Source organism: Salvia miltiorrhiza, unplaced genomic scaffold, assembly GCF_028751815.1.
Source record: "Salvia miltiorrhiza cultivar Shanhuang (shh) unplaced genomic scaffold, IMPLAD_Smil_shh fragScaff_scaffold_112_2, whole genome shotgun sequence".
Taxonomy (NCBI): Eukaryota; Viridiplantae; Streptophyta; class Magnoliopsida; order Lamiales; family Lamiaceae; genus Salvia; species Salvia miltiorrhiza.
The window spans coordinates 346,004-369,042 of record NW_026651402.1 but is presented as its reverse complement, the minus strand read 5'-3'; the positions used below and the strand labels follow the sequence as shown (position 1 = coordinate 369,042).

General features: G+C 42.3%; 2 protein-coding genes and 1 non-coding gene across 3 annotated transcripts; 2 read left to right on the top strand and 1 right to left on the bottom strand.

Annotated features, from left to right (window-relative positions):
* Positions 1 to 3,452: 3,452 nt before the first annotated feature.
* Positions 3,453 to 3,559, top strand: LOC131002391 (small nucleolar RNA R71). The gene has a single exon (XR_009094276.1). It is a non-coding gene; the product is annotated as a small nucleolar RNA R71 (small nucleolar RNA).
* A 4,676-nt stretch (positions 3,560 to 8,235) lies between these two features.
* On the top strand, positions 8,236 to 9,563 carry LOC131002344 (F-box/kelch-repeat protein At3g23880-like). The gene has a single exon (XM_057928835.1). It carries the CDS (start codon positions 8,236 to 8,238, stop codon positions 9,331 to 9,333), a length of 1,098 nt encoding a protein of 365 aa, XP_057784818.1. The 3' UTR covers positions 9,334 to 9,563.
* Positions 9,564 to 18,832: 9,269 nt separating this feature from the next.
* On the bottom strand, positions 18,833 to 19,309 carry LOC131002343 (uncharacterized). The gene has a single exon (XM_057928834.1). It carries the CDS (start codon positions 19,307 to 19,309, stop codon positions 18,833 to 18,835), a length of 477 nt encoding a protein of 158 aa, XP_057784817.1.
* Positions 19,310 to 23,039: the final 3,730 nt, after the last annotated feature.

Genomic DNA, 23,039 nt, shown 5'->3' with positions numbered 1-23,039 from the left:
GGGCTTCAAATTTTACAAAAAATCTTTCAAAAGTGCATCACAAGTAGAAATGCATTCCAAGAAGTCACAAGTGATAATGAGTTCAATATTATAACCTCCAAGCTTGAATCCTAACAAAGTGGATGTTTCAATGACGCACTCAACTCTCAAGTGTTTAGAATGGACGTGTTTGCACTCAAATTGAAACAAGTATGCAATCTACCATAAGCTTGCCATTTATCCTAACTCTCTATACTTCAATGTGTTACAAATAAAGATCAAAAAGGGCTTCTATTTAGGTTGCAATGAGAGCTCTTTGGTGAGGTGAGGTGTTTATAGGCAAAGTGACTCATATCCCATACAATTCCCAAATTGAATATGTCATATTCACCATTGTTCTTTTCTAATCAATCAACCAATATCCCCACTTTTCTTCCTTTTCACCCTATGAATACTTATCAAGACCATGATTCAAAAGGCAAATCACTCCCCTTTGTACTATTTTATTCACATGTCTCTTCATTTTTCTTTCTTTTTCTTTTTGAGCTTATAGGAGACTAGTGATTTTCACTCAATCGAAGTTTGACAAGCAATTTCAATCATTTTCCAACCATTTTCATCAAAGCAACCACTAACATTCTAAGTTCTACCCCTTTATCATTGGTTCATTAAAAGAAAGGATACAAGGCACGAAAGGGGTAAACTAGGATCAAATGAGAATTTGGACACAATTTGAGTTAAGTGGCTAACAAAGATGGCCTTAAATCACTTCAATATTAACAACACATCTACTTTTATTTTCAAGAAAGGACTCATGGCAAGTTCTAGAGATCAACACACATGCTCAAATGATTTACACTCAAGAACAAAATGAGATTGTAAATGTATGACAATCAAAGGCTCAATTCTTACAAGCTCATTTTCAAGTTCTTGGAGGCAAAACATTTAACTCACTTGTCACAAGTTCAAACTTTTCATGCATAATCCACAAGTGATACACACAATTTTTCCAAGAAACGATTCATATCATAAGCCCAATGACATTCAATCAACATCACAAAGTTTGATACAATTATCCCAAGCAAAACAAAAACAAAAATATCAACCCAACTAACTCTCAAGCTTTCATTTATTCAACAATAACAAAAACAAGACAACAATACTAAAACAAACAAAAACAAGTAAAGCTTAAGATAGATGAGACAACTAATCCATCTCTCCCCTCCCCCCAAACTTATTTCACACAAAGTGAAAATGAGTTTGGAAGAAAAGAGAAGGAGAAGTTGTCTCGGACTCACAAAAAAAAACTAACATATAAAAAAAAATAAACCATACAAAAATTAAAGGGTACCTTGTTGGGGTGCCTCCCAACTAGCGCTTAGTTTAACGTCATGAGCTAGACGTCTCCATGATGGTGTTATGGCTCGGGGGTGGTTCCAACGAACACTTCAACTTTTGGTTTCAAGGGCAAAAATGCCTTGATTCTTTCCTTCTCAACCACAAAGGTTCTTTCATCCTTCTTTCTCAATTCAATTGCTCCATTGTTGAAAACCTTGTTGATTTTGAAAGGACCCGTCCATTTTGATCTTGGCTTTTCCGGAGGTAGTGATTGACGGAAGGTGAGGAGAAGGACTTCATCATCGGGTGCAAACTCCCGTTTTTGCATCATCTCGTCATTAGCACTTGTTATCCTCTCCTTGTAGAGGCTTGACTTCTCAAATGCGTGATACTCATCTAACTCTTTGAGTTGGAGTACACGGTCTTGCCCCATTGGATGTATCTCATTCTCACCAAAGAATGCATACTTCAAGTGTGTGGGGAGAAGCTTCAACTCCAAGCCTTGGGCTTCCTCCTCTTTCCTTTCTCCCTTCAATTTTTCTTTCATGTTGATGCAAGGTTCAATCACTTGCATCAATTTGCATTCCTCCACTCTCATTCTTTCTTCCCCATCTTTGTGCTTGGGAGCTTTGTGGATTGAGAATGTAACACTCTCATCATTCACTCTCAATGTGAGCTTGCCCTTTGCAACATCAATTAGGGCCCTCCCCGTCGCCAAGAATGGACGTCCAAGGATCAAAGGTACATCCTTGTCCTCAACCATATCCAACACCACAAAATCCACCGGAAAAATGAATTTGTCAACCCTCACCAAGACATCCTCCACTATCCCTTTTGGATATGAAACGGAACGGTCCGCCATTTGCAAAGCAATCGTGGTTGGCTTAATGGTTCCTATTTCAAGCTTGTTGAAGATGGAGAGAGGCATCAAATTTATGCTTGCTCCCAAATCACACAAGGCCTTTCCAAAACGACCATTTCCAACATCACATGGGATAGTAAAGCTCCCGGGATCCTTGATCTTGATGGGTAGCTTCTTTTGAAGAATGGCACAACATTCTTCGGTGAGGTTGACCGTCTCAAATTCTTCTAATTTCTTCTTCTTGGATAGAACTTCCTTGAGAAATTTTGCATACTTGGGCATTTGTTGCAAAGCTTCAACAAGGGGGATGTTGATGTGTACCTTCCGAAAGATCTCAAGGAATTTAGAGAACTCACTCTCCACATTTTTCTTTTGAAGTCTTTGAGGGAATGGAATTGGTGGGCAATAAGGTGGTGGTGCCTTGTACACATCTTTCTCCTTCTCCTTATCGCCTTGCATTTTTGAGGAAATGTTCTCATCATTGTTCTTGACTTCCGGAGGTATCTTGGACTCTTCAAGTATCTTCCCACTTCTTATAGTGATAGCCTTGCAATGTTCTTTTGGATTCACAACGGTGTTACTCGGAAATTGCCCCTTTTGATGTTGGTTGCTTAAGGATTCAGCAATTTGTCCCACTTTCATTTCAAGCATTTTCAATTGGGTTGCTTGAGCCTCTAACCTTTCGTCGGTTCTTGTCATGTGGGCTTGAGTGGCCGTCATGAATTTCATTAAGATCTCTTCAAGGTTGAGCTTCTTCTCTTCCTTGATCATGCCATCACTCACCGCAAATCCGGGCGGTGGTTGCAAGAAGTTATTGGGATTACCATAGGCAAGATTTGGGTGGCGATTTGTTTGAAATCCTTGATTGTATTGCCCTTGCCCTTGGCCTTGATAACCACCTTGATGTGAAGGCCGGAAATTCCCTTGGCCTCGGTTGTTGTTGTTGTTGATGTAGTTCACATCCTCGAAGCTAGTTTGTTCTTCAACCACGGGCTCTACCCTTGATATTGACATAGCATCAATCTTGTTATTCATGGCGGTCAATTGAGCTGTCAAAAGAGCTATCGGATCCGAGCTTGTTGTAGCCTCCACCTTCTTCAAAATAGTCCTCTCCCCCGGAAATTGGTAGCTATTGGCGGCCAAGTTCTCTATGATGTGGGTGGCCTCCTCGTGGCTCTTCTCCAACAATGCTCCATTGGCCGATGCATTCATGTCTCTTTGCATCTCACCACTACACCCGGTATAGAATGAGCAAATAATGGTGTTTTGATCCAAACCATGGTTGGGACACTTCCTTATCATCTCTTTGAATCTCTCCCAAGCTTCATAGAAGGTCTCTCCATCGAATTGATGAAATTGGACAATGTCCTTCTTCATCTTCATTGTCTTACTTGGAGGGAAGAACTTGATAAGGAACCTTTGAGCCATTTTCTCCCATGTAGTGATGGAACCAATCTCTAAAGATTGATACCATGTCTTGGCCATGCCCCTTAGTGAGAAGGGAAAGAGTCGGAGTCGAATGGCATCCTCCGGAACTCCATTTATCTTGATAGTATCGCATATCTCCAAGAAATTGCCGAGATGTCCATTCGGGTCATCTTGAGAAAGACCGGCGAATTGATTTTGTTGCACCATGTTGATGAGGGCCGGCTTGAGCTCAAAATTATTGGCATTGATTCTCGGGGCATGCACTCCCACTTGTTGGACCACGGGTTGGAACATATTGCTAATAGGTGGTGGTGGTGGTGCATTCCTTTGAGCCTCTTGCTCATTGATTTGCCCTTGCATGTCCTCCAATTGCCTTTGGAGTTGACGGATTAAATCGAAATTTTCCGCCATAGCTTCCTCCAACTCTCTATCTCTTCTTGTTCTTGCTTTGTTGTGTCGGCAAAAAGCTTCAACCTCAAGGTCTAAAGGTATATTGTTTGTTCCTTTGCACATTATCTTTTCAAACCCTTGTTTTATTTCTTGTATGGTTTGTTGGCCACATTCTATGCATTTCTAATTTGCAATTTGAATCGGGAGAGAATAATTGCAATAGATAAGGTGTTGGAAACATATCAATTCGATAACCGGGAGGTTGAGAGTTGGGTGAGAGTATGTCGATCTTTGTGTGCTTTTGGGAGTTATAAGTTAGAAGTTGACCGGGGACGGCAACTATGACCCGTAATCTACCGTTCTAGTCGTCCGGGAGGGGGCTAGAATTAGTTGGGAGATCACTCTAGATAATTAGGATTGTCAAGATTAATATTGAGCTATAATTGAAGTCTTTTACAATAATCATCTAGCCTAATCCCCAAATCAAAGAGAAATTTAGCCTATCATGTTCAACAATAACATACCCAATGAAAAGAGAAACATAAATGAAAAAAGAGAGAAAGAATGAACAAATCCTATTGAGAAGCTTGCTTCAATCTTCTCTCATCTTCAATCCTTCTTCAAATGGGTAGGAATGAGTATGAATGTTGGGGATTAGGGCTTGGATATGGAGGTAGGAATGTTGGGGATGATGAATATGGGTGAGTATGAGGTTGGGGAAGATGAATAATGTGAGGAAAAGGGGGAGAAAGGGGTTTAAGGGCTGAAAAACGCGACTCCGCTCTTTTCCCGCGGTCATGGCCCGCGCCCGTGGTGCTCAAACGTGGGCAAAACTCAGGGAACCCGCGGTCCTGCCCCACGGCCGCGGGTGGTGACCGCGGTACACCCCTGGAATTGGGAACAGCTGACCCGCGGTCCCACCCCGCGGCCGCGGGTGGTGACCGCGGGGTACTGGGCGTATTGCGCAGTCCGCTCGTTTTGCTCCGTTCTCCCTCGTCCGGACTCGGATTTGGTCGCCGTTTGCGCTCACGGATTCCTCTCGAGACGTACTTCAATCTCATATCTTCAAAATCCTCCAATTAATCATTGAGGTTTCCTGAAATTGCTCCAAAACTACACCAAGATATCAAATCTTTATAAAACTAAATATTCGGGCACAAACAAGCATTCACAAGCAAAACATGAAGGGAAATGACAACAAAACATGTGGAATTGAGGTACGAAAACCATGTTTGTCAGAAAGAAAACACAATATCTTCGAGTTTCGACAGCACCTTGATCTGATTGCTTGCTCAAAAAAGCATGATTTTGCATAATAATGGATCATGCACCATCATAATTATATCCCTTGCTAGATCCAACGTCGACAAATAGTTGATCGGCTCCAGCTCCAGAGAGAGAGAGAGAAATAGGGGTGAGCAAACCTGAACCGGACTCGCCGAATCCGCCCGGACCGGACCGACCCATTGTATATGTATGGTTTGGATCGGGTCTAATTCTTAGGACCGATTTTTTTCGGGTCGGTTCGGGTCGAGACCCGGTCGAACCTGGACCGACCCATATCATTAAAAATTATTTATTTATTTTATATATTTAATATTTATAATAATATTAATAATATTAAATTTCAAAAATTTCTAAAACCTAAAGGAGGAATGATTTTGATTTATGTTTTTTGTTGTGATTGTGGATTGCGAATGATGAAACTATGATATTGATATGTGTTTGTATCGTATTTATTATGTTTTATGTATGAAAATTAAGTGCGAAAATAGGAAAAAAAATAATTTCGGCTTCGGCGGGTCGGACCCGTTGCTCGGGTTCGGTCCGAGTCCGGGTCGGCCTGCACACATTTTTCGGTCCGGGTCGATCCTTCATTTTAAAATTTTCGATCCAACAAACCCGGCGGGTCGGTCCGGGTCCGACCCGCTGCACACCCCTAGAGAGAAAGAAGAGAAAGAAAGATGAGTGATAGAATGTCTGCAAACCAAAAAAGAGATAGGAGATAGAGATTTTTTTTTTGAAAATGTGCAGTATTTTTGTGATGATGTATTTGCAAGTAATTTTTTAATTTTAATTTTAAGGGCAATTTAGTCATTTAACACAAAAGTGGATAAATTTTAAAGTTTTTATTATAATGGATAAATTTTTAATTTACTATAAGAAATATGCTAGTTTGATATATTGACTCACTTAAAAATCGAATCAATTAATCAAACCATCTAATTCGATTTTCCTTCCCGTTACTAGTGGAAATCAAGTAAATAATATGGATATGTTGACATCGAATAGGCCGAAAGTTATTACTAATTTATATATTTTGAATTAATTATATTATGCATCTTTAACTGTTAAAGTTTTTTATTCTAGAAAAATTAAAAAATTATTTATTTTTTAACCAATAAAATAGATTAAATTTAAAATCAAAATTTAAATATAATTAGTCTATGAACAATTAACTCCACCCAACAAAGGAAACAAAGAAAAACTAAGCTAAAAAAGCAATTTTCAAATCAGGCGGAAAGAATAAAGAAAAGAGGCAAAATGAGTAGGGCTGGTAATCGGTCCGGTTCGGTTATAACCGAACCGGTTTATCGGTTAACCGGAACCAAATAACAACGAATTTGATAACCGAAAAGCGAACCGGTTTTTGATTCGGTACCAGACCGGTTAATCAGTTAACCGAATTAACCGGTCAATTGGACTGTAGAGCCGGTCGAACAGAAATTGAAGCAAATATGCGATGACAGAAACGAAGCAGATATGTGATGTTTCAATTTTGGTGACCACAATTATGAGTTACAAATCCACATGAGTTACATACATTACACGAAAAATTGGTGACTGAAGAATTGAGGGCTTAATTCTCAATTCTACATATCTGAATTCGGAATGTGAAAAATTGAGGGCTTAATTCCCAATTCTACATGAAAACTTCAAGCCCTAAAAATTCAGGGCTTAATTCCCAATTCTACATGACTTCGAGCCCTTTACTTACCGAAGGGGAGGATAGCTGCAACAGGGACGACCGATGAGGCGGCTAAGGCGGAGGGAGAAACCAGGCGGAGAAGGCACCGGTGCAAGGGACGACCGGACGAGCGTTGCTGCTGCTGGGAGCCTAGGACGAGCTGTACTGCTGCTGCTGCTGGGACTGCCGGACTGGAGAAAGGGAGGGAGGCGCCGGTGGGAGAGGCAGCGGCGCCGGTGCCGGTGGGAGGCGGGGATGGGAGGCCGAAGGGAACCGTGGAGGAGGGGTGGAACAGAACAGGAAGGCGGGGATGGGAGGTGGCTGGAATAGTTTGAGAAGTCAAGTGGGAACTGCTAAAGGCGCCTAAACCCTAAATTAATAAATAAATTAATTTTTAAAAAATCGGTTAATCGGTTTAACCGGTTAAACTGATTAACCAGTTTATTGTGAGAGTGCTAACCGATAACCGAATCGAACCGAGAAAAATCGGTTTTCGGTTAATCGATAACCGGTTTTTCCGGTTCGGTTACGATTTTAACCGAAAAACCGACACCGGTTTACCACCCCTAAAAATGAGATATACCTTCTTTGAAAGATGAAATATAAAATATACCTACTTTTTTCAAAACAATAAAATCTACCCGCTTAGAACATTTTTACCCTTATTTGTAATTCGCGCATTGCTCGACACTGAAGCGTCGACGTCGAGCATCGAACTGTCGAGCAAGGCGGAGATGTCGAGCTTGGCGAGCAAGGGGATTTGTTTGATATTTTCTTTTTGTCTTAAGGGTATCTTAGTCCTTTCAACCTAAAAACGAGTACATTTTATACATTTCTTTTATAATGGGTATAGTTTTGTTTTTGTCTGGTAAAAACTACCATTAACCCTACAGAAAAAAAAAATCAAAGGTTAAATTTGATAAAGACGTCGTTTAAAAATAGAATCAAGAAATTATTAAAATAAAATTAATGTGCTGAAATGGAAAAAAATGTGAAAATGCGGTCAGTAAATTATTACAATAAATATAATTGGAAAAAATGTGAAAATGGACTGAAAAGGGGCGAAAAAGCAGCGGAGAGGGTTTGAAATTATTATCTGTTGCCCTATTTTCATTTCCGCCGCCCCATTCCCACCGCTTCCGCCCTTCACTCTCTGTTTTTGCCTCCGATTATTATCTGTTTTTGCCCTAAAAGCTGAATTTGTTCAACGCAAGTCTCAGATTGGAGTTTCTATTATACTCTTAAAAACCCCTCTCAATCCATCCCCAAAATGGAGCCAGATTTATTCAAAAATCTACCACCAGAAATCATCAGCGAGATCTTGTTAAGACTACCTGTTGTAAGCATTCCAATAAGCAAATGTGTTTGCAAGCGATGGCTCCATCTGCTGGAGTCTGATGCATTTGTCAAGTCTCATTTTGCCAGATCCGCCCCCGCTCTAGTTGTTATGGAGGATTCAAATTCAGATCCGCCCCCGCTCAATCTCGATCTCGAGAGCTACAATCCACTCACCCAGTATGATTTCCCTTACCACCGAGGAAGAATAAGGAATTGTTTTAATGGTTTTCTTTTTATAAGGGTGGGTTTTGATAAGCTTGTTGTATGTAATCCGATCACTCGTGAAGTTATTAAGCTGGATCTGCCTACAGATCCACAACAATCTACTCTAGAAGTTTCTGCTTTGGGATTTGGGGCAAGCGAGGTAGTCTGTATTAAACGTAGGAAATTGGAGTGTCATGTATACACCCTTGGAACAGGATCATGGCGACGGCTTGAAGGTAACCCGTATGTGTACCAGTTTGATCTTTCAGGTGCATTTGTTAATGGAAATCTCCATTGGATAGCAACCATTGGAGAAGATTCGTCATGGATTTCTTGCCTTGATCTTGAAACGGAATGTTTTAGCTTCTTTAAAGCTCCTTATCATGCTCAAGGATTGCCCTTCATAAGAGGAACGACCATTTCTGCTTTGAGCGGTTGCCTATGGTTTTGCAAGGTAGCATCCGAATTTGTAAATTATGGTGGGCGACGTGAGCTTACTATATGGATTATGAAGGAATATGGAGTGGACGAATCTTGGAGCATGGAATATGTGATCCGACTTGATGATAGCATGAGACCTTATTATCCCGGCATCAGGTATGTTGATCCCATCAAAGTTTTCGAAAATGGCGACCTATTGATGTTAGTGGTTGTAAGCGTTTCCGATCACCTTTTCTACTACTCTAAGAAGACTAAAACTATGCAAAGTATTGATTTGTTTGGTGCAGGGGAGACCTCTGGCCGTGTCAATTGTGGGCTTTTCACTCCCACCTATGTTTCACTAAAAACTTTAGGTTTAGGTGTGGAGAATGTAACCTCATTCTGATTGATTGCATTTTCATAATGCTGCATCAACTAAATGTATGTTTGAAGATTGAATTAGAGATGAAGCATATCATTTAGATCAAGGAAATTATCTATATATATTATGGTTCCTTTTGGTACATTTCATAGTGGCATTGATGCTGCTCATACTCCTACTTGTATAGTTTGAGGGATTATTATCCGTATTTTTTTTTAATGAATCGTGTGATGATGAGATTGTTGTTTGTTATATATGTAGTGATATTTGTCAATATGAAATTTGTATGTAGCTTGTGTTAGTTTGAGTTTTTATTTGTCTGTGGAATGACTGAATGAACAGTTGTTATATGTGGCTTTTGAGTTTGTAAAGAATCATGTTGTCTGAATTGAGTAGAAGGCCTGTGATTGGAAATAGGATAAATCTGTTAAACATAATTGGACATTTTAGTAAATTCTCATTCTCTAAAATGTGTTTTGACATTTATAGCCTTCACCAATTTTATGGAAATAAATTTAAGTATCAAATTTCAAATATGAAAATAAATCACTTTCCTTAATAGTTAAAGATTATTTCCCTATATACATTATATTAATTATATTATGTTAATTGGTTACTACCTAATATGTATTGATTTATTTTTGGATATATTGACTTGATTTTTTATCATTTTTTAATTTTATATAAAGCTTTATATTGACTTGATTATATATCATTATTAATTTTATATAAAGCTTAATTTAAGAATTTCGTTCTCCTATAAATTGACTTATTTAAAAGATGCATTGTTATTAATTTTATATGTGGTCATTTCAAGATTTAGTTTTTGTAAACAAATATTACATAACTAATTAATAATTTATATTCTTGACTAAATATTTTTATAAAATTTAATATATTTTATTTTATATAGAAAACTACATATAATTTGACATATATAAAAGATTTATTTTATTCATTTATTATTGAATATAACAAGTAGGAAAAATGACAATGAGTTAGGTTAATATTTGATAGGTCTTAGGATCAATTTCTCTTAAAAGCATTACTTTTTTCATATTTTTTTCCTTTTTATTTTCTTGTTTTGTATCTTTAATTTATTTTATATTCTTTTAATATTTTTTATTTTATTTTATATATCCAATGTGCGACTCTCTTCATTTATATTTTAAAGATTTAAGTATCAAATAAGCCTCTATCATAGTGGCCCTTTTCACGTTGGGCTCCCTATAGTCGAAGTTGGTCCAACTAAACCCTCATACTGCCTAAAATCGAATAATCGGGCCCTCCGCCCTAACGGCGAGATAACGCCGTTTGGTTTAATTTTTTTTTTGTTTTGAATCGGTGGGCCCCACTTGTTCGAATTCACCGTCAGCAGCACACGTTCTCCTCCTTCCGCTTGAACTCGCTCCAACGTATCTGGAGCATGGTGAAGAGGGTTTCGACGCGGCGGAGGGTGGAGAGGAGGGCGGGAGAGGGTTTCGACGCGGCGGAGGGTGGAGAGGAGGGCGGGGAGGAGGGTGAGGAGGAGGGGATTGTCGGTCAAAACCCAGGTGCAGCAGCATCACAATTGCCGTGCTTCACTTGCTCTGCAAAATGTGCTTCATTGTTTTAGAGCTCGAGCAATCACAGAATTTCTCCTACAACAAAAGCTCTCAGTATTTCTCATCCGTCGAAGCGCGAATCGCTATGCAATTAGCAACCTTCCCCTGCGTCGATGGAGTGTCGGAAACGAGCAATTGCATTAGAATAGGGATCGCGCCTTCTTCTGCCGGGGCGGCGCTTTCCTTCATCGGCATTGTGTCGCACTCGATTAATCGAAGCAGAGGACCCAAAGCCCCTTCCTCGAACACGCACTTCCGCGGCAAATCGCCGGCGAAGAAAATCAAGAAGTCCAGGCAGCTCATGTTCTCATCCTTGTGAAGAGGTCCCTGACGAAGAAGGCACGGCGGGAGAGGGTTTCGGCGCGGCGGAGGGTGGAGAGGAGGGCGGGGAGAAGGGTGAGGAGGAGGGGGTTGTCGGTCAAAACCCAGGTGGAGGCTTGGAGCAGTGGCTCTGTTAAAATTAAAAAAAATAAAAATAAAATAGTTAACAGCCGTTAAGTCGCCGTTAGGGCGGAGGGCCCGATTATTCGATTTTAGGTAGTATGAGGGTTTAGTTGGCCCAACTTCGACTATAGGGAGCCCAACGTGAAAAGGGCCACTATGATAGGGGCTTATTTGATACTTAACCCTATTTTAAATAGGGTTGGAATATAAAGTACCCACTTTGGTTAGTTATCTTACAAAATTACCCACCCATATATGATGTCTTATAAAACTACCCACTTTGCAATTGATGGTGATAGGCTTGCATCGTTTTCCGTAAAAGTTCTTACACTTTTCTTACACAAGTACACTTGTGTAAGAAAATGTGTAAGAGAGGTAGTTAAATATGACTCTAAATCTGAGGAAATGACATTATTTACTAACTTACATCATTATTTGTAACCCTAAAATGCCTTAAGTTCGAAAAAATAAGGACAGGTTTTCATGTTATTAAACATCTATAAGAAAGTTGAAAAAAAATTTAAATGAAGCGTATTATGAAACAAGTTTTTTTTGAAGCTAATAAAACAATTACCCGCCTATTAATCTTAGCCGTTAGCAGTAGCCGGCTGGAAATGGATCCCGGCGGCTACTGTGACCGGCTAGGATTAACAGGCGGGTAAATACTTCAATAGCTTTAAAAAAAATTCTAGTTTCATAATACTCTTGATTTTAAATTTTTAAACATACCTAATTTTTTTTATTATTATAAATTTAAAGGGTGATTGGACAATTCACGGGTATAATGCAGCTTTATAGGGTGGTAATCTCTTTGCAGTAAATTCACGAGAAGGAGATTGACAAAATAAACTCAATAAGTCTAAATTTATTTAGTTTATTTGATTGTATATTAATTAATATTGTAAGACATAAAATAATAGCAAATGGTGCATAAAAAAATTACAAAAACATATATTATGAATCAGTGAAACATATTACACCTTACCAAGTGGGTACCCGCCAGAAATATGTAGCCGGCTGCCGTAGCCGTGGGTAAGAAACTACTCACGGCTACAGCCTACGGCTACTCATTACTGGCGGGTAAGTTATTAAATGTTTTGAAAATAATTTAACATATCATTTTATATAATATTCGTATTTTTTACCCTTAATTTACTACTATTTCTTCGATTTATACACGAAAATCTTTTTTTTTAAATTATAAGCTTAAAGGGTGATTGGACAATTCATACGGCTACAATGCAGCTTTATAGGGTGGGAATCTCTTTGCAGTAAATTCACGAGAAGGAGATTGACAAAATAAACTCAATAAGTCTAAATTTATTTAGTTTATTTGATTGTATATGAATTAATATTGTAACACATAAAATAATAGCAAATGGTGGATAAAAAAATTATAAAATCATATATTATGAATCAATGAAACATAATAAACCTTACTACCCAAGTACCCGCCAGAAATATGTAGCCGGCTGCAGTAGCCGTGGGTGAGAAACTACTCACGGCTACAGCGAACGGCTACTCAGTACTGGCGGGTAAGCTATTAAATGTTTTAAAAATAATTTTTCATATCATTTTATATACTATTCGTATTTTTTACCCTTAATTTACTACTATTTCTTCAATTTATACACGAAAACCTTTTTTTTTTTTTTAATTATAAGCTTAAAGGGTGATTGGACAATTCATACGGCTATACAGATAGGCGAGAATCGCGGAAGCTTTATTGGGGGGATATACACGGCTGTATCTCAAATTCACAAGGCACTTTAAGGCTTTTTTGACCAAGAAACTCATTTACATGTATAAGAATTAGAACTTTTAACCTAGCCGCACGACATCAGTTTATTTTTTGAGAGAGAGTGAGAGAGAGAGGCAGCCGAGAAAGAGAGAGAGAGACAGAGGAGAAAGAGCATCGGGAAATTTTTGAGAGAGAGGTGAGCATTCCAAACCGAAGGTAAATTGGAATGAATTTTTTTTTTTGCTTTGTTTTCTTGTTTGTCCATGTTTGAATGAGAATCATTTTTTTTGAACTTGAAGGAGAGCATTCACGATTTTTTCAACGTCCGAAGGCATACACCATGGCTTCTTCAAATCAAGTAAGTATCCTATTTCGTTGATTTTAAATTCGTGAATAAGGATGTTATTTTCCACAACAAGTAGAAGCATGTTATTTTCGTGAATTATTTTGGTGACATTGTTTAATTCGAATTACTTGTGTTCGTGAATTGGGTTCGTGAATTAATTATGTTGGGACGAAAATTACATTGTTTAATTATTGGGACGGAATTTACTTATGTTGGGACGAAAATAATTAATTATTGGTTGTATATTCATTTTGATTGTAGTCATTATATTTAATTATTTTGTTGGGACGTGAATTACTTATGTTATTTTGTTGTAGTCATTTTGGTTGAATTAGTATATAATTTGATTTAGTTTAATTTTAAAATCATTTCAATAATTTAAATAAAATACACAACCAAAGAATTGAATTGGGTAGTGCATAATTATTAAACTAACGAGAAGATCCTCTACATGTACATAATTATTTTCGTGAATTATTAATAATAATAATAATTCTATTTGGTTGAATTAGTTATGTTATTATTAAATTTTGTGTTATTTTTCTTAATTAATTATATTTTGGCTTTTTAATTGATATATTTTTGGTATTGAATAGATCGGTTATCGGAGGCCCGACACAATAAATCGCCTCGGGACACAGATCAGTTCTTACTACAAGACCAGTTATTTGTCCCGGGTACCCAAGCGACTGAGGGAAATTGGGGGCGACGCACTGGAGATTACGTTCAGGCAGGGTTGCTTTGGACATTTGTTGGATTGGGATCCGGGCCACAGGTGCAACATGGCATTGCACCATATTGTCTCTCGTCATCTGCTGGATAGTGACGATGTGATGTGGTTCTACATCAACGGCCAGAAGGTTTGCCTTGATCACGCCGCTTTCGCTCTTGTGACCGGATTGTCATTTGGGCAACATCGTTTCGATCCAACAGCCCGCCACAATTTGAATAGTAATGTAGCCTACAGACGAGTTTGTGGCGGGCAGCGCATGTCAGTTCAGCAGTTGGCAAACATTTTTTTTGAGCAGTGGGCGGAGATTGACGACCCCGACGACTCGATAGCACTGCGTGTGGCCCACCTGTTGGTGCTACACGCATTTATTTTGGGCGTGGACACGCCACGACCCGTGGAGATCTGGACGTGGGCTTTGGCGGAGGACTTGTCGGAGTTCTCTACATTTCCTTGGGGTGCAGCGGCATATAATCGCTTGAACTTCAGGATGAAGAAGATGTCGGAAGAATGGAAGTACCACTTCTATGGGCCTTCTTGGGCTCTATATACTTGGGGTCTTGAGGTTATTCCCGGCTTGGGCAGCCACATCGCTATACATAATGCCGGGATATTACCTAGATTCAAGAGGTGGACCTTCTTGAGTCACAACATTGCAGATTTGCAGCCCCTATTTGAGTCACCGGTAATAATTTAAGTGTTTATTAGTTAATTATATTTGATGTTATGAATATTAATCATCATGTACATATATTTTTTATTGTAGGAGATCGGGCTTTATGAGTTGCAGCCCGAACAGCAGGAGGCGACGACGCATTGGTGGCTATCGGTCGCGAATGAAGGAGATGTCCAGTTTCCAGGTCCGGGCGTCTTCAGCCAGAGGAATCCTCGACCGAAAATGAGTGGTGAGGACCGCTCTGAGGCATCTATTCAGATGGAACCCCGACGTCGCAGTTCGAGGCGCGAAGATCGGGGAAAGCGGCAGAGACCACAGGTGGTTTCGTCCTCGTCGAGCAGTGGCCAGCGGGATCAGAGTGGCGGCGGAGATCGCCCCGTGACTTCCGGCCGAAGGTCACAGAGTCACAGGAGGCCCAGATACGGGGGAGAGAGCAGTGCTGCTCATGGGCCTTCTGGTTTGAGCGAACAGGAGTGGCAGCGCATGGAACAGATGATGCGCGAGAGTGAGGGCCGGGTGGCGAAGCGTGTGGAGGAGGGCCTATTCACGAGGCTGAAGAATTGGGCCGAGGAGACCTTTGGGTGTATGCGTTGCCGATGCTCGCATAGAACCGATGTACGTCAGCCTATGCCTGCTCCAAGACCTCAATCGGACAGGCGACGTGAGCCCCAGCCCGAGACGGAGCCCGAGCACGAGGATGCGCCATCGCAGCAGAGAGCCCCTGCACACGAGTCGCCTGCTAGGGACGCGGGTCACTCCGCCAGTGATGATTATCAAACCCCACCGGGCCCGCATACTGGTTTTGGTGTGCCCACGACTTTTGGGGCTGGCGTACACTTGACCCCATATCTGGGGCCACGCTACTCGTACACTGAGCAGCCCTCGAGCTCAGCACACCCATTCGAGCCGCCTCGTTCTTCGCTGCCGATTATTCTCGAGGCTGGTTATTCTCAGGGAGAGATGGAGCGTTTATGGCAGCAGTTTACTGGGGTAAAAACTCAGTATTTGTTTTAAATTTAACTTCTAATTGAAATTACGTGTCATTTATGGACTGTTTATATGTTTAACTTGTGTTGTTTTAATGTAAATATAGGCAGCTTCTGCTTCTGGGGCAACACCTGCCCTTCCCCTCAGTGTTTGTCCACCACCACCAGAGGATGCGCAACTGCGCCGAAGCCACCGTGAGCGGCAGCCTTCGGCTGCGCTGAGATCCCCATACGTTCACAGCCACGAGCCGAAACCCGTCGACAAGGAGTATATTGAGGGATTTACTCGTATGGTGGAGGGTATCCGTACTGGGACCTACAGGAAGTTGGTGGTGGCAGAGAGTGGGCACCCGATCAAGAGGACGTTTTGGCAAACTCTCATGAGCAGGACTAAAGACCTTGAGGCACAGGTATCTAATATTTTTGATGCATTTGTTACATGTAGTATTATTGTTTACTTAATATTAACATTAAAGTATGTGCAACATGTAGATGCGTACATGATGACGCTGAGGCATAGGCTGGTGACCGGTACAGACCTGCTTCAGGACATCGATCACAGGACGCATATCATATTGGATACGGAATTCTTCGTAAGCATTAACATATTTTGCGTTTATAATAAAATATTGTTGAAATAATGTTTTTCTTCTTTGCAGACTTATTTGGAGAGAGAATACAAGGAGATGATGGAGAATGCGCGCCGTATGTTTAACTCTCGTTCAGAGCAGCGTCTTATAAGCTCTGAGGCTCCGGTGTTGTCGTGGAAGCCGGCTGCCAAGCCGATGTATTCAGTGTATGGCAAGGGTACCTCATCGACTCAGGGAGATTGGTTAGATGCCATTGCGGTACACAATTACACCCACATCATAAATAACTTTGACTTAAAATAAAAAGGATTGTTGATCAATTATTTCTTCCTGTACAGGTCATTGTTCCTGTATTTGTTGAGGGGCGTATCGTTATCTGTAGCATTGATATGGTCACGGGTAAATGCCGCGTATTCGATCCGAACTTGTATCGGATTGGGGCACAGTCACGCCACGACATGCTGCGCGCCCTGTGTCATTTGGGCCGTCTTTTCTACCGGGTCCTTGAGGTGTTCCTTTGGTTCGAGAGGACACGCATTGTGGAGAACCCGAATCAGAATCTCCAATGGCGTCAGCTGCAGATCGAGTATGTTGATCCTGCCGAGCAGTTTGCACAGAGCGACCGATTTAGCTCTGGTGTTTTCGCGTGCATGACCGTGGAGCGTTTGATCGCAGACTCGCCGAGCCTGGAGTGGGGCAATAATAATGTTCAGCTGTACAGGCACAAGATAGGCAGTGCCATCTACGAGTTTTGCACATCCCCCGATGCACTTTGAACTTGTATTCTCTGTACATTATGACTATTTACATCTTTATGACTATTTTGTTTACCAACATTTTTATCCCGACATTCTAGTATCTTCTTATCTATATTTACTGCCATGATGACTTGTGATACATATAAAACTGTAAGATAAGATGAATAAACTAATTAGCCGCCACAAAAGTGTAGCCGTGTGGATTAGCCACCACGGAACTCACTACCCACGGCTATCACGTTTTTTACACTTTTGTGGCGGCTAATTAGTTTATTTGGATTTAATGACATGTTTAATGCATAATCACATAATTTCAAGCTCTGTAATGGTATATTATAAATTTATTAGTACAAGTTGTGCATTTTCCCAAATTCTCATTCATAATTTCAACTCATAATTGTAGTGACATGTAAATGGTGGTCATTGTTAAGTAAGTATGATTTATTGTTTGAATTTGTCAAATATTAGAATTGAATATCCTTAACAACGTCCAACAAACCAAAATAGAAGGATTAGCCGCCACAAAAGTGTAGCCGTGAGGATTAGCCGCGTATTATTTCACTACTAGCGGCTAGGAGAAGCCTGAGGGCTAGGCGGGGCCTCTTCTTCTTCGTCGGTAACAATGAGGTGTCGGCGGCGTTTGTACGTGTGAAGATTCGCCATAGGACTAGGTGGAAGGTGGTGAACGGCGGCGGTTGTGCAGACGGCGGCGGCCTTAAGGACGGCGGCGGTTGTGGGACACGGCGGCGGCCGTGCAGACGGCGGCGGTTGTGGGACATGGCGGCGGCGATTATGGGTCACGGCGGTGGCCGTGGGCGGATGAAGAAGACGCTGCTGAGCGGCGCTGCGGCTGTGGCTGTTGCTGTGTGGCGGCGGCGGTTGCAGCGGTGGTTGGTGTGGAGGCCGGTAATGGTGGAGACGGTTGGGGAGTGGTGGTGGAGTTTGGTGGACGGTGGTGGGAAGGTAGGGCGGTGGTTGGCAGTGGGTACTGGTGGTGTTCAGGTGGTGGTGGCGGCGGTGGCTGTGGTTGGCGGTGGCCGGATGTGGGTGGAGGTTGGTAGTGGAGTGGTGGTTATGGAGAATGGAAGAGAGAGAGGTGGTGAGGGAGGCGGAAATGGGCTGATGGTGGGGGAGGAATTAGGGTTTAAATTTTATAGGGAGGGGGCGGGCTGGGCTGGGGGTGACGGCGGCCGCCGTGGCACGGCGCCGCCGTGCACCCCCTACGGGGTTTTGGCTTGAATTTGGGGAAAAGGGTGGAAAAATGGGGGTGACGGCGCCCGCTGTGACACGGCGGCGCCGTGGACGGCGGCCGCCGTGGGACGGCGCCGCCGTGACCCCCTTTCGGCTTTTGGTGAGGAATTTGAAACATTTGGTGGTGCGCAAGCGACGGCGCCCGCCGTGAGACGGCGCCGCCCGTCCGGCAGCAAAATTCACATCCTTCAAGCACGGGGACTGTCCGGTACACCTATTTCCTGCAACACCACAATAAAACACCAATGAAAACCCAACTAAAACCAGCAACAATAGAATACAACACCACAAGAACTTACTCCACACAAAACAAAAAGGAAAAGAGAAAAGAAGAAACGTGGGTTGCCTCCCACGAAGCGCTCTAGTTAAGGTCGAGAGCTCGACGGTATTAAGCTTGTCAAAACGTTGGGTCGTGGAGTGCTTGGGACTCCACTACAACGGCAACCACTTCATGCTCCAAGTAGGGCTTCACCCTATGCCCGTTGACGGTAAACGTCTCTTCGTTGTTCTCCTTGCTTAATATCACAGAGCCATGAGGGAGAATCTCCTTAAGAAAGAAAGGGCCACTCCAATGAGACTTGAGCTTGCCCGGGAAGAGTTTCAACCTTGAGTTGAACAAAAGAACCTTCATTCCGGGTTGGAGATTCTTTGGCACAATACGGCTATCATGCAACCTCTTGACTTTATCCTTGTAGATCCTTGCATTCTCGTACGCCTCGTTGCGTAATTCATCGAGCTCTTCCATTTGCAATGCTCTGTGCTTCCCCGCGGTTGTAAGGTCGCAATTTGTGGCCTTGATTGCCCAATATGCTCGGTGCTCAACCTCCACCGGTAAGTGGCATGCTTTACCGTAGACAAGGCGGTAGGGGCTCATTCCCAGGATTCCTTTGAAGGCGGTGCGATACGCCCACAAGGCATCATTGAGCTTAAGAGACCAATCCTTACGGGAGGGTTGGACCGTCTTTTCCAGTATGCCCTTGATTTGCCGATTACTTGTTTCGGCTTACCCCGAGGTCTGGGGATGGTAGGGTGTGGCCACCTTGTGAGTGATGCCGTTTTTCCTCATAAGCTTCTCAAAAAGCTTGTTGCATAAGTGTTTGCCTCCATCACTGATTATGGCCTTGGGGAATCCAAACCTACATAATATGTTCTCCTGCACAAACTTCAAGACGACATTAGCATCACATGTCCTTGTGGGGATGGCTTCAACCCACTTGGACACATAATCGACGGCAAGCAAGATATACTCAAAACCGTAAGACATAGGGAAGGGGCCCATGAAATCTATGCCCCACACATCAAAAATCTCCACAACAAGAATGCTCGTGAGGGGCATTTCATTCCTGCGCCCAACGTTCCCAACTCTTTGGCACCGATCACAAGCAAGATAAAAAGAATGAACATCTTTGAAAAGAGTTGGCCAAAACAAACCGGATTGGAGGACCTTATGAGCCGTCTTTTGTCCACCAAAATGCCCACCACAATGGGCTTCATGGCAAAGCCTCAACACTTGTTGTTGCTCCTCATCCGGGATGCATCTCCGAATCACCTCGTCCTTTCCCAACTTAAAAAGGTAAGGATCTTCCCAATAATATTGCTTGCAAGTAGCCAAAAACCTTTTTCCTCTCTTGGGATGTTAGATCGGGTCTTAATTCCCCACAAGCAAGGTAATTGACAATATCAGCAAACCAAGGCACAGAGTCAATTTCATAAGTATGTTCAAACGGGAAAGACTCATGTATGGCATCTTGACTCGATTCAACCACATTATGCTCAAGTCTAGATAAGTGATCGGCAACGGAGTTTTCACTCCCCTTCCTATCCTTAATCTCAAGATCAAACTCTTGCAATAATAAAATCCAACGGATAAGGCGTGGCTTAGCTTGGGACTTAGTCAACAAATACCTTAGTGCCGCATGATCACTATGGACAATTACTTTAGACCCAATAATATAAGCACGAAACTTGTCTAAAGCAAAAACCACAACAAGCAACTCTTTTTCAGTGGTGGTGTAATTCACTTGTGCACTATTCAAAGTCAAGCTAGCATAGTAAATCACACGCAATATTTTGTCAACACGTTGACCAAGAACGGCCCCCACAGCGGAGTTTGAAGCATCACACATAATCTCAAAAGGCAAAGACCAATTGGGTGCAACAACAACAGGTGCAGTGCTTAACTTGAGCTTCAGCAATTCAAAAGCATGCATACAAGTTTCATTAAAATCAAAATCCACATCTTGAGCAAGCAGACGGCATAAAGGTTGGGTAATCTTAGAGAAATCCTTAATGAAACACCGGTAAAACCCAGCATGACCTAGGAAACTCCTAATGCCTTTCACATCGATTGGTGGGGGTAATTTTTCAATCACCTCTACCTTAGCCCTATCAACCTCTATACCATCTTTTGACACAACGTGGCCAAGAACGATGCCACTAGTCACCATGAAGTGACTTTTTTCCCAGCTAAGAGTTAGCCCACTCTCTATACACCTTTTTAACACCAAATTAATTTTACCTAAGCAATCACTAAACGAATTACCAAAAACGGAAAAATCATCCATGAAAATTTCAACAAAATCACATATCATTTCTGCGAAGATCGACATCATGCACCGTTGGAAGGTCCCCGATGCATTGCACAGCCCAAATGACATCCTCTTCCACGTAAAGGTACCAAATGGGGTGGTGAACGCCGTCTTGTCCTGGTCCTCCGGCGCGATTGCTATTTGGTAATAACCTGACAAACCATCAAGGAAGCAGTAAAAATCATGTCCAGCTAAACGATCCAACATTTGATCAATGAAAGGAAGCGGAAAATGATCCTTTTTTGTGACGGCATTTAGCTTCATGTAGTCGATACACATACGCCAACCCGTGACCGGACGGGTCGGCACCAACTCCTTGTTGTCATTGAGGATAACCGTGATTTCTCCCTTTTTGGGCACCACATGCACCGGGCTTACCCACTCACTATCGGCGATAGGGTAAATGATCCCTTCCGCTAATAGTTTGAGTACCTCCTTGCGTACTACCTCCATGAGGACGGGGTTGAGTCTTCGTTGACCATCCCTCTTAGGTGTTGCTCCATCCTCGAGGTGAATCTGATGCATGCATGTGGCGGGGCTAATGCCACTAATATCGGCAAGGCCCCAACCAAATGCCAACTTGTTGCTCCTTAGCACTTCCATCAACGCCATTTCTTGCTCACGCGTGAGCTCGGCGGAAATTATCACGGGCTTCTCCTCTCCTTCTTCCAAGTACACGTATTTGAGGTGTTTGGGGAGATCCTTGAGTTCCAACTTGGGCTTTTTGCACTTCGTGGCATCTTCAAGCACCACAGGCTCATCAATGGGGAGTTTGTCTCTTCGTTCTCTCTCTCTTTCCTCGGCTTCCCGAGCAAACTCCTCCATGTCCGCCGATCCTGCAAAGACCTCCACTATCTCTTGTTCCTGCACATAAACCATCTCGGCGAGGCCATCAATAGCATCTATATAGGAGCATTCATTAGTAAATGAAGATGAAGGTAAAGCTCGACTATGATGCACAGAAAAAGACACGGATTCCCCTAACACAATCATTTTTATTGTTCCATTTTTTACGTCAATCAATGTGTTAGTGGTGGCCATGAATGGTCTTCCTAGCAGCAAAGTATGTTTCTTTCCATTCTCGTGGACTTCTCCTATCTCAAGCACAACAAAATCGACAGGCATGATCAAACCACCCACTCTAACTAGAATATCCTCAATGACCCCGCGAGGATACCTAACTGATCTATCCGCCAATTGCAAACACATTCGAGTGGGTTTTAAATCGCCTAACTCTAGTTGTTTAAAAATAGAGTACGGCATCAAATTAATCCCTGCCCCTAAATCGAGCATACCCGAGGCCTCCTTACCATTCCCCAAAGCAATATTGATAACAAAACTACCTGGATCTCGTTGCTTAGGTGGCAAGGGCTGTTGCATGATGGAATTGGCAACCTCGGACACAAGAATCTTCTCGTTGTCAACAAACTTCCTCTTCTTGGACGCCAGCTCCTTAAAGAACTTCACATAGGCCGGAACATTTCTGATCATGTCCAGAAGTGGCAAGTTAACATTCACCTTGGCCAGCATGTTGTAGAAGTCGGTGAATTGTTGATCTTGTTTCTCATTCCTCAGCCGTCCTGGGTACGGAATTGGCGGTCTGTATGGCTTGGTGGCCTTGTGAAGTTTCACCGAGGGCTCTCCTTGCTGCTCTTCTCCTCTCGATGGGGGTAATTCTTTCGCCATCTCCCCTTCACGAGTTTCCTTAGGGAGCTCGTCAGTTTGGATCTCCACCTTGTTGTCCACCTTCTTTCCACTCCGTAGGACTGTGACAGCTTGAGCTTGATGAGGTTGCAATCCTTGTCCATGGAGCTTCCCTGGTTGTTGCTGCTGTTGCATCTGGTTCAAGGTCCCCGAGAGTTGTCCAACGGTTGTCTCAAGACGCTTGATTGTAGCAGACTGTGACTCCATGTTCTGTTTGGTCATCTCCATAAAGGATTGCATGGTGTCCTCGAGAGACGGCTTTTGCGGTTGAGCTTGCTTCTGAAACTGTTGGGGGGCAGTCTGGAATTGCTA

Excerpts from the sequence above, each read along its gene's own strand:
- LOC131002344 (XM_057928835.1), top strand. The coding sequence starts at position 8,236 with ATGGAGCCAGATTTATTCAAAAATCTACCACCAGAAATCATCAGCGAG.
- LOC131002343 (XM_057928834.1), bottom strand. The coding sequence starts at position 19,309 with ATGAGCCCCTACCGCCTTGTCTACGGTAAAGCATGCCACTTACCGGTG.